The sequence below is a fragment of the Terrapene carolina genome, unplaced genomic scaffold (assembly GCF_002925995.2).
Source record: "Terrapene carolina triunguis isolate 2854851 unplaced genomic scaffold, T_m_triunguis-2.0 Scaffold233, whole genome shotgun sequence".
Lineage (NCBI taxonomy): Eukaryota > Metazoa > Chordata > Testudines > Emydidae > Terrapene > Terrapene triunguis.
In genome coordinates, this window is record NW_020664584.1 from 8,714,043 (window position 1) to 8,727,771 (window position 13,729).

The 13,729-nt window shown below is 51.9% G+C and overlaps 1 protein-coding gene across 1 annotated transcript in view; it reads left to right on the forward strand.

Moving 5' to 3' along the window:
- NECAB3 (N-terminal EF-hand calcium binding protein 3) overlaps positions 1–5,812 on the forward strand; it is a 127,056-nt gene extending 121,244 nt beyond the window's left edge. The window contains exons 11-13 of the mRNA XM_026656823.2: positions 2,102–2,179; positions 2,692–2,783; positions 4,875–5,812. Coding sequence (XP_026512608.1) covers positions 2,102–2,179; positions 2,692–2,783; positions 4,875–4,903 — 199 coding nt within the window. The 3' untranslated portion in view covers positions 4,904–5,812. The remainder of the gene's footprint in view (positions 1–2,101; positions 2,180–2,691; positions 2,784–4,874) is intronic.
- The last annotated feature ends 7,917 nt before the right edge of the window (positions 5,813–13,729 follow it).

Below are 13,729 nucleotides of genomic sequence, written 5' to 3' on the forward strand. Positions count from 1 at the left end.
TTTTTTTTTTTTTTTTTTTGCTTGGGGCGGCAGAAATGCTGGAGCCGGCCCTGCCCACACGATCTGCAGTCACACCTCGGATTGCATTGTAAATACACTCTTAGCATGTGTCCCTCTAGTGGGTGCTCCCAGCAACTGTAGCAGCCTACTACTTACTCCTAGCTAAGGAGGCCTGTGGTTTTGGTGCTGAAAGTCCTGGCTTTGATCGTGGCTGTAAGCGACCGTGATATGTTGTAATGGCATAGCATGAGATGAGAGCTAAAGGGAGGAAAGGTGAGGTGGGGTACATCAATCACATTGCAGTACTGTGTCCACCATTCCCCTTTGGTGTTAAAGGGACAGTGGTGCTGGTGAAAAGTGTCTGGCTGAGAGCCCCTGAGACTGAAAGCCTCTGTCTAAACTAAAGGTCTGTCCCTCACCCCAGCAGTCCAAAAGGGCTGAATTCTAAAAACAAGGCAGAAATGACCCAGAGCTGGGAGCGGTGTCGGATTCTGCCCCAGGCTCCCCGGGCTGTCTGTGGCAAGTCTCAAAATGTGGCTTAGCTGAAAGATGTCGGTTTTCCTGCAGGAAGATTCGAACCAGTTGGAAATAGAAAATTTTCATTTTGTGTCAATTTAAAATGTCACTTTGGATTCTCAATTTAAACAAAACATATGGGATTTGCTGTGGAGGAACGTTGTAATTTCATTTCCCTATGAAAAAGATTGGTTTCAATGAAACCGTGTTTTTCTGCAGGAAGGCTGGCTGCGTGAAAAATGGTGAGCCGCTCGATTTAGATTAGCCTAGAAGTAAAGTTTCTCTGATGCCTTTCACCAAGTGCCTTCTGAGGGCCCAGTGAGTAACGCTGCGAACACAGGAGCTGTGATGCGTTCCAGCACAGCTCGGAGTTAATTGCACTCGCTTGGATTCTGCTGTTTGGTTTGTTCTTTTGATTGCAGTAATTGTTACCTTTGCTCCGCAGGGTGCGAGTTAGAGGGATTGGGTCTATGTTCCCTCTTAGTCCACAGAATTACATTACAGTTGAATGGGAAATTCTCCTTTAGGCATTTCACAGTCTGTACGGGCTCTCCCTTCCCTCCCTCCCCCGTAGTGTGAACATGTCAGGCACTTACCGCTCTGGAAGCTGGTGTAGGTTAGAGGTATGAGCGTGGGGCCTGGGGTCTCATCTTGGCTCTGCTACTCTCTTACGGTGTGACCTTGAACACTTCCCTCCAGCTTTCTGCCTCACTTTCTTCCTCTGTAAAATGGGACCAATAACTGTGAGCCTGAATGAGTTAATGTGTCCATACAGTGCTTTGAACATGTAAAATGCTCTACATATCCTAAGTGTTGTTAATCCTTCCGTTCCAGTTCCCTGCACCAATGTGTTCAGCTCTTGACGCAAAACATTTTTGAAAAAAAAAAAAGTTTCTAAAGAATTGAAACGTCCCTTTTTGACATTTTCCAACGAAAAATTCCCGGTTTCCCGTTCAAAACAACTTTTTCTTTCAAAATTTAAACTAATTACAGTAAAAAAACCATTTTTTAAACAAAAAGGTCAAAAGTGAAACAAAATCTTTTGAAATCATTAAAACATTTCCATGAACCCAAACTGACTTTTTCTTCCCTGATTTTTCATTTGTGACAATTTTCAAGATTTTGACTTTTTGTCCAAGTATCTTGAAAATGTCTGTAGGATGGGAAACCCAGTTCCTGCCCTGCTCTAGCTGTGATGCCCCAGCATGTTGGGCTGGCACTGCTCAATGGAAGGCTGAAAGGTGCTGGTTCTTTGCACATCTGTGCACATCAGTCTATTGCTTGCAAAGTACTCCACATGGCTTGGGTGGAAAGGGCTCTGAACGTAGCGGCCCCTGGAGAATGCAACGCTATCCATGCCGATCGCCTTTAATGGGGCTGCAGCAAAGTTGTGTATTTATTTATATGCTACTGCTGCTCTTTAAGATGCTCACAAGAACATTATTTTTCTATACAAGACAAAAAAACCCATCAGTGAGTCACTGCAGATAAATCACCAAGGCTCAGGAGCCAGGCTGGCTGCCCAGCATGGCCTCATTTATCCCAGAAGCTGCCGTACTGAGAGCATTCATTATTGTCCCTGCAGCGTGTCTTCCCGCAAGCTGACGAGCGAGGCCTGCTTCATTCTCTATGAGTTCTGGCAGGACGTGACTTCGTGGAGAAGGTTTGAGGCTAATTGCAATTCATTGCTGAAGGTGTCCGGGCTGAGGAAAGCTGCATCCAAGTGCAATTCTTATGAAATAGATAAGACGGGATTTCTCTTTAGGATGCTCACCCTTTTTCACTTTTTCCTGCACCTGCCAGTAGCTACTGCCTCCCTGATTTGACCTGTCTAGTTATTTACACCTACTGTATCTGCACAGGGCGGCAGGATCAAATGATCACAAGGGGGCATTTGCATTGTGAATGATGTGCTAACCACCATCACGTGTGGATGGGTGAGTTATCAGCACATTCGAGACAGAAGGCGTTCTGCTCTGGGGAATGCAAGGACTTCCCCCCTACCCCGGTCCTCTTGTGGGTGTGCACAGGGGTGGCAAGTGTCCGCGCACACTCTTCCTCTCTTGCACACCCACACAACAGCTCTGCCCCACCTCTGTATAGCAACGTGCAGGCTGGCTCTGACACAATCATACTGGCTTTGACATTGTCCTAACTCTCCATATTGCTTTGCAGTCACTTACAGTCCAACTGCAGCAAGACGTTCCAGTGGGCCATCATTGACTTGCTGGAGTCTCCAGAGCTTGTGACCACCATGCTCTTCCCAGGTGGGGTACTCTTCCACCCAAACGTATTGAGATGAGCCTCTAACGGGAATTGCAAACCATGGATTCCATCCTGCCGCCTTTACTCATGAACAACGTCCACTGACGTCATTATATACTGCATACACCCATCTAGTACTGTAGGAATCCATTCACCCACTACGGCAATGCAGCCAGCTCTGCGGCGGAACGCAGTAGCTGTTTAACAGCACAGAGCAACACTACCCAACAGTAGCAACAGTTAAGAACAGGACGTGAGGATGTAAATTTAGCTGCAGAAGGAATTTAGGGAGACAGAATGTAACTGTTCAAATATGAATTTGGCCAGAACATTGAGGCTAACACCCCAGCTCTTGCAACATTTATTCTGTAAACTGTAAGGAAGCAGGCGAGAGAGAGAGAGAGAGACAAGCAGGATTAATGAATTAGTTAAGGCTTGTAAAGAGCTATGAATGTGTAAAGAGCTACCGCAGTGATGTGTATGATTTATTAATAGCTGTTACTATTACAAGAGGCGATAAGCATGCTACACGCTGCGATGCTGTTTGCCTTCATCTCTGGTGTATTTTTGGTCAGTTTTCCGATGGCCCTATCGGCCTTTCCTGGGTCACAAATCTCGAAGCGGGTGCGACACCCTTCTGAAAGCAACCTGGCTCGTGTCTTAAATTGCTGCATTGAACTCCCAGCCCTGCCCCTGCCCTATATTCCAAGATGTGGCCCTAATGGGTAGCTCAGGCCTCATTCCCATTTGTGGACAGAAATTGTGGTCACATTTTCCTGCCCCAGTTCTGTGTGAGGAGCACAAGGCAGGTCGGCAGAGGGGCAAGCGCTCAGATTTGTGCCTAAATTTCATTGCAAGGCACCTTAATGCAGATTTAGCAGGGAGCCCAGGCCTCAGGCCTTCTGGAAACGTGGTCTCCCTGATTGCAAGAGCAGTGAGGGAGAACCTCAGCCAGCCTTAAGCAGGGGCAGGTAAAACAAAAACCAGCCCAGGTCCACCATCACCCCAGAGCCCCACCGGAATCTGAGCTCAGGGTGTGGCTAATCCGGATTATATTCTCTACCCAACTGTCATGTTCCTCCTCCTTGCTCCAGTCCTGCTGATGCAGCCCCCCGCTCCCAGCTGTCTGCCCTGTGAAGGGCTGGGATTCGGAGTGCGACTTCATTGCTCCTTGCGCTAGCTGCCACAGTGCGTCCTGCTGACCTATGGGGAAGGCACAGCTGAGCGGTGATTAGGAGCTGTCCTAGCAAGAGTCAGCAGCAAAACATGAAGCTAACGTCCAGCAAGGCCATCGCCAGAACTGACCCAGGGGAGAGGATGGCAGCAGGTGCCCTCTCCTAGTGGGGCTCAGCTGTCTGGCTCAGCTGGGGGCACCCAGCGCTGCTCTGGAGGGAGAGGTTGCCTTTTGCACATCTCCTGTTCTTGGGAGATGAGGGAGGGGCTGTCGCTGAGCTAAAAGGGGCCCTGTCCGTGTATCAAGCTGACACAGTCAGGCAAAATGAACTGAAGAGCCCCCTGTGCTGGGCAAGGCTCAGAGCTGGTGCTGGAGTGTTAAGCTCAAGGTGTTAAGTACATTTAGTCCCAGTATTTCTGCCTTGTTTAGTGGGGTGGGGGAACAACCCAGGGGGTTGGAGATCCTGCTGGGCTAGATCCTCACATCCTTGCACAGGCAAAACTCGCCGTGACATCTGTGCCGTTTAGCCAGCGTGAAAACTCAGGGCAGACTGTGGCCTTGGCACTGTGCCAGAGCAGGGAGGGGTATGAGGTTCCCATGGCTGCGAGTCTGGGGGCAGTTCGTCCTGGGATGAGTGAGCAGAGGGGTACCCACCTGCCCCACAGCCACCTTACCCCGCACTGAGCACCTGAGGCTCTCAAAGCACTTAGTGAATCAATCCCTGCAACCCCTGGATATTATACCCATTCTACAGAAGGGGAACTGAGGCCCAGACAGAGTCAGTCGCCTGCCCAGAGCCATGGGGAAGTCTCTGGGGTAGAACCCAGCTCTCCCTGTCTTTCCCCTGTGCACTAAACAATATATGAGTGCCCCCTTTAGCACTTTGTGGCTCATGCTCTTTCCCTGTTTGCTTTCCCAGCCTCCTGGTGGATTGTGAATAATAATTGATCCTCTGCTGCCCTCTCCAAAAAGCAGCCGGCGCGCGGACGGACGAGGAATCCTCACTCCCAGACCCCTGGCTCTCCCTCCCCAGTGTGTCTGCAGCCTCCCGTCATTGTCGCTTCTACAGTCCTGTCTGCTCCCTCCTCTGGCTGCACCAGGCTGTCCCTCCTGGGAGTATTTTATCCCTCTCCCCTCACAATGTGACTTTCCACAGTGATGTCACATTGCTGCCAGCCAATCAGCCTTTCCAGTTATGACGCTCCGCCCCTGAATGTACCATCTTCGAAGAATGCACAACCACGCCCATGTGAGTGGATAAAGAAGCGGCTACCATGATACTTGATGTCGGGCTGGCCTGAAGTCCAGTGTCATGTGATGACATGCAGGGGCCAGAACTCACGTTGGCCTGACCCATGGGGCTGGGAGCGCTGCAGAGACAGCAGTGCTGAGCCTGATCCACGTTGGGGGGGAACAGAGAATGGAGGACAAGGGACGTTTATTGTCCTCTGGCACTCACCTGGTGTTGAATTCATGGCAAGGCACTGAGGGACTCTGGATTGAGCTGTGTCCAGCCACTGCACTATGGGCCCTTTGGGGGATGGCAGTGTGGGGAAACAGGGGGATCTTCTGTGCTCTGAGCGGGGTCAGTGGAGCCAGGCCATACACAGATCCTCTGGGGATCAGCGCGGGACGGCTGGATCCAAATCTCTGCAAAGGTCCCACAACACCTCTAGACAAGCCGTGTGCTCCACTCTCCCTGCCTATGCCCAGCAATACAGTAGTCAGGGAGAGCAGAGGGTGGGCAGAGTGTGCACCCATGCCTGCCAGCCACCTCCATGAGCTCTAATTTCAGCCTTCCTGGCCCCAGCATGGCCTCTTTAAGGCTGTGGCTGGCGATGGACTCATCTTAGTCTTAGAGCAGTTGCACTAGCCGCTGGCACTGGCCTAATTCTGTAGCGTGGAGTCGGATGCAGGGGAAACTTGGGAGGTGGTTCAAGTGTCCACCGAGCCCAGATTTCTTCCTCTTTTTATACCCAAATTGTTAGTATTAAACAGCCCAGTCACCAAAAAACGCTGAGCAGACACGAAGTGTGGAGTTTTCCAGCCGTGCTTTCCCATCAGGTAACCGGCTGTATTTCATGGAGCAATAATTAACTAGCCCCAGACTTTCCATCTTCCACATGCTTTAGCAAAAAGCTCAAGTCAGGAGGGCACAGGGTCACATTTACTCCTCATGGCCACTCCCTTCCCCCTCCCTTCCTGGTTTGTTAGTGGTGCTAAGACTGCTACGAAGGCCTTATGGCAGCTTCCAGGAATAAGCATAACAATTTGGATTCCAGCTGTGGGCAGTGGTTCAGGCATGCTACTGGGTTAACAAAATTTCCTCCTTACAAGAGGAAACACTCTCCCCCACTGCAGCAATCCTGCCACCCTCCCTGCTCTTTCCCACCCCCTCTTTCATGGCTCCCTCCTCCCAAAGTGGGTACAGAGATGCCTGCTGGCTGACTCAGTACTGAGATTCGCACCCCTTCTGTCTTGCCCTGGCTACTGCAGCCGTAGCACTGCCTGTTCCCAGCCAGCAGACAGGCCAGGTCAGGAGGCCAGGCCAGGCTCCCGGGTGGGCTGAGGAGAACAGAGGAACTCCCAGCTGTAGGTAGACCTGCCATGGCAGGACTGGCTTTGCTCAGTAGTCCTGAGCTCTGCACAAACTGTCCCTCATCTCTGCTGCATCCCCTAACGCCCTAAGCAAATCCTGGGATCCAGCCACTCCTGAGCAGCTCAGGGCCGGCCCGTGGCCTAAGGTGTCACTTGGGTGAGGTTCCTTGCAAAGCAAATCCAGCTATCCTGCTGCAGCCTCCTGGAAGCTGGATGGGTGTGACCAATAGCCCCTAGGGTGTGTTGTGACAGCATGAGCATGGCTCTTTCCCTGCGGTGCCTGCTTTGCATCTGATCTGCATGACTCCGCTAGGCCCCGGGGCTGCAGGGCCAGCCTGGCCTTTGCTCATCGAGTTTGGCAAACTCCAAGTGACAGACCTCCTTGGCGTGACAGCTCCCTAAGCAGCATTGCAAGTGCTGCTATTTCTACACCCGCCCTCCGCTTAGCTACCAGCCCTAATCGTTCCCGACGGAACGGGAGTGGGAAAGCTAGAATAGCCCTGGGAAGCACGAATGGGGTCAATGAGGAACACACATCAGCTCCCATATTATTAAACGTGGCAGAGAGGGGTACTAGGGCTGTTGGCAGGATTTTTGTGTCTGGCTAGTCCCCACTCCAGCCAACGTCCTGGGTTGTTTAGCATAGTCTGAGAGCAATAGTCCTCCGCCAACTGGAGCAGTTCTGAGCTACATGCTGCCGGAGTCTCTTCCTCTCTCCAGGCACTGCTTGTACTGATCCTGGGACCTCCTGAGCATCCGCGGTTCTCTGGGACATCAAGGGGAGTTGAGGGAGCTCAGCACAAGCAGGATTGAGTCCGAAAGGCAAAGTTCTGCTCTCGGCTCCACAAGGCAGATCTTGGCTCTCATCCTCTGCCCTTTGGCCAGGCTTGGAGTTTGGAGCCTGTAAAGGATGCAGAATAGCAGCTAGTCCTGGGGGAGCCAAGCCGACAGAGTGGAGTTTCTGGGAGATCTGTTTCTGAAGGGTGGGCAAACAATCAGAGCTGAGGGACATGGGCCCCTCTGTGGAGCTGAGAGGACATGAGGCTCTGTGGCATGCCCCCGTCAGAATGATCCTGCCCTGAGTCTGCTAGCAGACTGGTGAGGATACAACAACTCAACAGCATGTAGAATGTAAACCCCCATGCATATCCAGCACCTTCGACTGCCCACGAAAGCACTGCAGCACCCCACCCCCCATGCCGCCGGTGCCCCGCCCCCCAACTGACTGAAATGGGGTGATTCCCAACTTACATTTTGAACTAAATTGTATCATTTCTTTCAGGGGTGATTTTTGTCCTTCAAAATTCCTTGCATTCTAAAATCAAAACGAAATGTCCTCCCAGGGCCCTGCGTGGCGTCTCTGAGCTACGAGGTGGTGCCCTGGGGTCAGTGTCTTTGCTATTCTATATTGCCAATCCGGGGCTTTAAAACATTAAAGCAAAAAGGAAGAGCATAGTTCTAAAAAGAAAAGCAAAAGTCGCCTGAGCCAGAATAACAGCCGTATCAATTATTACACAGGGCTGCTTAGTGAATGATCATTCTCTTTCTGTATATACAAGATTAGAACAGTATTAAATATTCAGACTTGCACTGAAGCTGTGTATGCCAATTCTCTTGTCTGTTAATAAACAGTTCCACACTGCCGCCTGGTGCTGGTGCATTTACTGGGCGTGGGTCGATTTTCGGCTGTCTCTTATGAGTCATTTTTTATAAGTACCTCGTTTGAATAACGGCCGCCGAAGGAATGTGTTGTTACCAAATGGAACCTTCTCAATGTACTCCGAAGTCCTGCTCATTGTTCTAGTACCTTTGGCAGCACATGCAAAGGAATGTGTTCTTACTGAGCATACATTTGAAGCTTTCTATTGTCTCTTTAGCCGAGGATTTGGCGTGTGTATAGGACATTGGGTGGGTAATGAACACGGAGGTCTGGGGCAGGACATGGCTAGGGCACTGACTGATTACAGCGTTGGGCATTGGGAATAGGAGCTGGCATGCGCATTAAGTACAGTGGTGATGGCTCTGGCTAGGAGATACCCCCGCCCCCTGAAAACCATGAACAGAGCAGTAAGAGGGTGCTGGATTCTGCTTTCCGGCCAGCACTGCTTTCCAGTCCCTTCTCCCGACTTTACAACACTCATATCTCAAAGAACCAGTTCCTGGGGAGTCGTGGTGCTGGGTGTACTGCTCTCCGGCACGAGCGAGTTAACTTCGCTGACCCAGGAAGAGCAATGAATCCTTAGCCGGAGACAAGCCTGACGCCAAGAACGCCTTCCAGCAGCGCCAAGGAAATGCACCAGCTGCTGTGACGTGACAGAAAAGGGGACAATGGCGCAGCCCCTGATGTCTATAGCTGCTGCCAGCACTCGGCGGGTTAAACACTAAGGCCTGGTCTACACTACGGGATTAATTCGGATTTAGCAGCGTTAATCCGAATTAACCCTTCACCCGTCCACACTACAGAGCCAGTTAATTCGAATTAAAGGGCCCTTTAAATCGATTTCTGTACTCCACCTCGACGAACGGAGTAGAGCCTAAATCGATTTTGTTAATTCGAATTAGGGTTAGTGTGGACGCACACCACCGAATTACTGTGTTTAAGTTAATGGGGTAGTGTGGCCGCACACCACCGAATTAATCTGGTTAAAAACCGAATTAAGGTGCTTAGTGTGGCCGCGCACAATCGAATTTATACAACCTGTTTCCCAAATTCGAATTATCTAAATTCGGATTAATCCTGTAGTGTAGACATACCCTAAGTACTGATGTACTGTCTAGAGGGCATGCGTGCTTTAGGGCAGGTTGGTTATTGCAGTGCTGGCTCCAGGGGTCCTGGCTCCCACTGCAAAGGGCCGACTGCCACACTGGCCACACAGTGCTGCTGGCGGCAAGCCCAGCCCTGCTGAGCCAGGCTGCTGGGGCTAGGCCTCCCTTCTTTACAGAAGGGCACTGGGGAGCTGCAGGGGCCGTGGTTTAAAAGCTCCTCTCTAAGCTGGCAGCCCCAAAGGTGCAGGACCCTCCTTCCCGCTGCACTGTGCTGCCAGCAGGGATTGAGCCCTGCAGTATTGCCCACCCCAAATGTTCAAAAATCATGAGTCAGGGGCACCAAAAATCATGAGATTGGCTTTCAAATCATGAGATCATGTAAACACAATAGATACTTTCAATTTGCCTTCTGCTTTGGGAGCCTTTGGCGTGCACTGGGGTCACACTTTCTCCACAGCCACAAGGGCTAGAAACTTACTTTTTCTTTAAGAAGGAAGGCTGAAATCATCACATTTCCACTTGACTCCAGGAGCTGGGGCTTTAAGGAAAACAATAATTATCACAAGATTCATGAGCGTTGGCAACACGGCCCAGAGGCAGCCCCTAAGCCCTCAGCCTCCTGGCCCAAAGGCAAACTGAGACAGCAAATCATCAAACAAGGCTCTGTTTCCCTAGGGACATGGGTTTAAATCCCATTGAGAATGGGCCTAGGTGACGCATTGTCTCCTCCCAGGGAACAGCCTGTGGGCCCAGTATCCAATATTTCAGCCGTGTCCTACAACCAGTTGTCCAAGAGCTCCTCTGTCTAACTAGGCCAGTGTCTTCTAGCACTCCCCCGCTGCTCCCCATTCACACAGCCGTTCTGCAGCCAGGCTTGATAACACAAAGCAGGGCAGTAGAATCAAGAGCTCTTGAAAAATCCCCACTTGCAGCAAGCAGTGGATCAGTGGCATTGAATTCTCCTGTGTTGGCTCAGCAGCACAAAGCCCAAGGTCAATGCTGAAATCCAGGCCATGATTCTGAGAACATCATCAGAACTTAGAGTGACCATATGTCCCATTTTGGCCTGGACAATCCCTTTTTTAAAGCCTGTCCCGGCTATCCCAGCTGTTTTGGCAAAAGTTGGCATTTGTCCCTTTGCTCTCACCAACTAGATCAGTGCCAGTAGTTCTGATTCTAGCTTTGGGGGTGTTCAGCATTCCAGACAAACCCGCTGAAAGACTGTAACCGTTGGCAGGGACAGACATCCAGTTGCTAAAGAGAATTATTCTCCCACTGACTCACAAGCGATCTCTTTTCCTGATGTCTTCAGCTATGGTTTATTGATTGTTTTACAGCTTGTTAACTCCTTTGTTTGCAAAGAACCCAGCTCCCAACCAGTTCTCGGAAGACGACAATGGCTATTGAATCACAGTTATCTGGCAGACAGAAAAATCAATGGCTCTGTTAAACCAGTTGCCTGCCTTGTTTGATCATACTGTTAGAACGCTCTGACATCTGCAAATCATAGCTTTTGATACAGAAGCTGTGCAAATCCTACAGCTTATTACTACCGAGCCAATGCAATATTGCGGACCTGGTGAGCAGGAGGATGTGTCTTTCCAGAGGACCAGAACCTGATGGCTTGTGATAACTAAAGCTCCGACAGTACTTTGCATGAGAGCTGAGATCTCAGCCTCGCAGAGCTGGTCACAAGTTAAATTTGGATAATTATATTCTGCTTCCTTAAAATCTCCCTATGGTTTCAAATAGACACTGTGGCCTTGTCTAATCGTACTGCGTGCTGCTGTGTTCCACCCCAGAGATAGCTGCAGGAGAAGACGGCATGTGTTTCTTTTTGCAGAGCGATCCAAAAGCTACGTTTCCATGTGTGAAATCTCTGTAGCAAACCCGTCTGCTTTACAAAGTGCCAGTGACCTGGAGGCAGGGAGCAGCTGTAATGTCTGAATTTGCAACATTTCTGCTAATGGGAAAATCCGAGCGCTCCGCTTTCAGCGTGTTCCTTCAAACCATACTGCCGGGAGTCAGCCAGACAAAGGGCCTGAGTCACCGGTGCCTTACTGAAGAGCCATGCCTTGTTCTCATTTACACTACGGTCCCTCTACACGGCTCTCAGTGCCGTGCTCTCCCAGTTTAAGCCCAGCGTCAGAGCTGTGTACATGAGAGTCAGGCCTGTGTGATCCCACTGAAGGGAATAGGCCCGATCTGCAGCTGGGGTAAGTTGATGCTGCTCCAGTTCATGCCGATGGTGCTACAGCACAGGCCCTGCCTCGCTAAGCTCCTTAGAATGTCCCACTCTTGCTGCTGCTGCCGTGGCCATGTCAGTGACAGCCAAAATGGAAGTGGCTAGTGGAAACAGGCCACTGATGGCCGCGCTATGTTGTCTAGGCCTGAGCAGGGTTAGCTGACACAGCGGTTCCAACGCCAGCCGCTGATCTACACCAGTGCTCCTGCCAGGGTTAGCTGCAGGGGTGGGAAACGTTCCCCGCAACGTGTTGCGCAGACTGAGCCCTGCAGAATGAAATCCTGCCCCGCTGAGGTCAGTGGCACAGCCCCCATTGGCACAACTTCTCCCTAGGCGGGTATGGCCGGCTGGCTCGGTCAGCAGCGCTCAGTTCCCTTAGAACGGGGCTGGAGCGAGGCTCTCGGAGCTCATGGAGGGCACACCAGCTGGCTGGGTGTGTGTGACTCCCGGAGCTGTCCTCTGTGATTCCAAACCCCTGACACATTCTAATGACATGGCCTGCGCTTGAACCCAATCCTGAGATGTGCTGAGCTCCTGTCGACTTCAATGGGAGTGAAAAACAGGGCCAGAGCCCGCTGCCGCTGCTGCCAATGGCCCCTTGATTTCAGTGGGAGCAGGATCGTGCTAGAACACTGACAGCAGTGTAATTCCCCTTTGCTGGTAGTGGCGTGTGTGTATCAGGCTGGAGAAATCACTTACATACCTCCCAGCTGGTGTGTGGCCACCCCCGCAACCAGCTATGGCAGGGCCTCCCCGCTCTCTGGCCCCCCCTTGCCCCACACAAGGGTGCCCGCAAGCTCAGCCAGGGGTATATCAATAGCACGTCCTTGTGACTGACCGCACAGCTGCTCCTGGCACCAGCGAGCGGAGAGGGCACAGCAAGGGAACACAGTCCTGCCGAGCACCTGTCACTGCTCTGGGCATGTCACAGCTTGCAGACAGGGTGTCAGTTTCAGGGAAGTCACACGAGCCAGGGCTGCAGGGCATCTTTGGCACGAGTGGGCACTGCTGCGCTGTCAGAGCCCTGCTGCTGTGCCCCCTGAACGACAGAGGAAGATCCTCCAGCCTGGGAGGGACAGCCAGCCTGAGCACCACGAGGGCAAAATGCCAGCACAGGAGCTGTGTGCAAGGCACTCGGCATGTGTAATCAGGGAGGAAATTCCCTGGGGCTGGCGGGCTCTGGGAACTCGCAGTGGGATAGTCAGTGCTGCATATCTGAGCTGGGCTGGTGGGAGCTGATTGCTGCTCGGCGGCCTCTGTGAATGGCCGAGGTTCAGCTCTAGTGAACTGGTGTGCGCATCCAAACCCGGTCGGCTCCCGCGTGGCACCCTTGGTGACTATCTCAGCAGAGGGCAAGGACTGATGAGCAGAGGAGCAGGCCTTTGCCTCGGTGATGTGGAGCCACAGATCATGCTAGCTCCTCCTGAGCTTAGGCAGGTTCCAGCCGTGACCATGTTCGAACGCAGGTGGGCCTGGACCCAAGCCACAGCTTAACGCCCCCAAACTGAAGGGCTGTTCTCTGTCCCAAGCTGGTCTGGATCTGGATCCTATCTCTGGGCTAGCTCAAACCCCCTGATCCAGACCCCCCTGAACACAGGGGGTCTGCAATCCACACCTGTTTTCTCCTTGAACCCACCTCTGTCTGGGAACAGGGGCTGCCACCCCGTCTCTTGGGACAGTGCGACACGCTGCTTTCCGGATCTGATTTCACAGGCTTCTGGGTCTTTGCCCGGATGAAGCCAGGGGGCCGGAGGGAACGGACCTATGGTGGGGAGGCTCTTCACAAATAAGGTGGCATCCCTCTGAGGCAACTGGATGGCCTGCTCCCCTTTCAAGGTGCCCCTCATCCATCCTGTGATCTCACCACTGACAGTGCGCGCAAGGGCAATTTATGACAGGAGGTCCCAAGAAAGGCAGTACCCAGAATGCAGTGCTCTGAAGGCCAGCCTCTTCTGAGGGTGAAAAGCTGCACCAGTGGATTGATGGGCTTGGCCCAGCCCGTAAGAAGATGCAGTCTGATGGCTCAGAGCTCATCTGCCTTGGAGCTCACCCTTCCTGTGGGGCTGGTGGATGGGGCGTGACTGCAGGCTTTGTCAGTCACATGGAAATCACCAAGCCACCCTGGTGAAAAGCACAACAGATCACACCTGGGCAGCTCGTCCCCT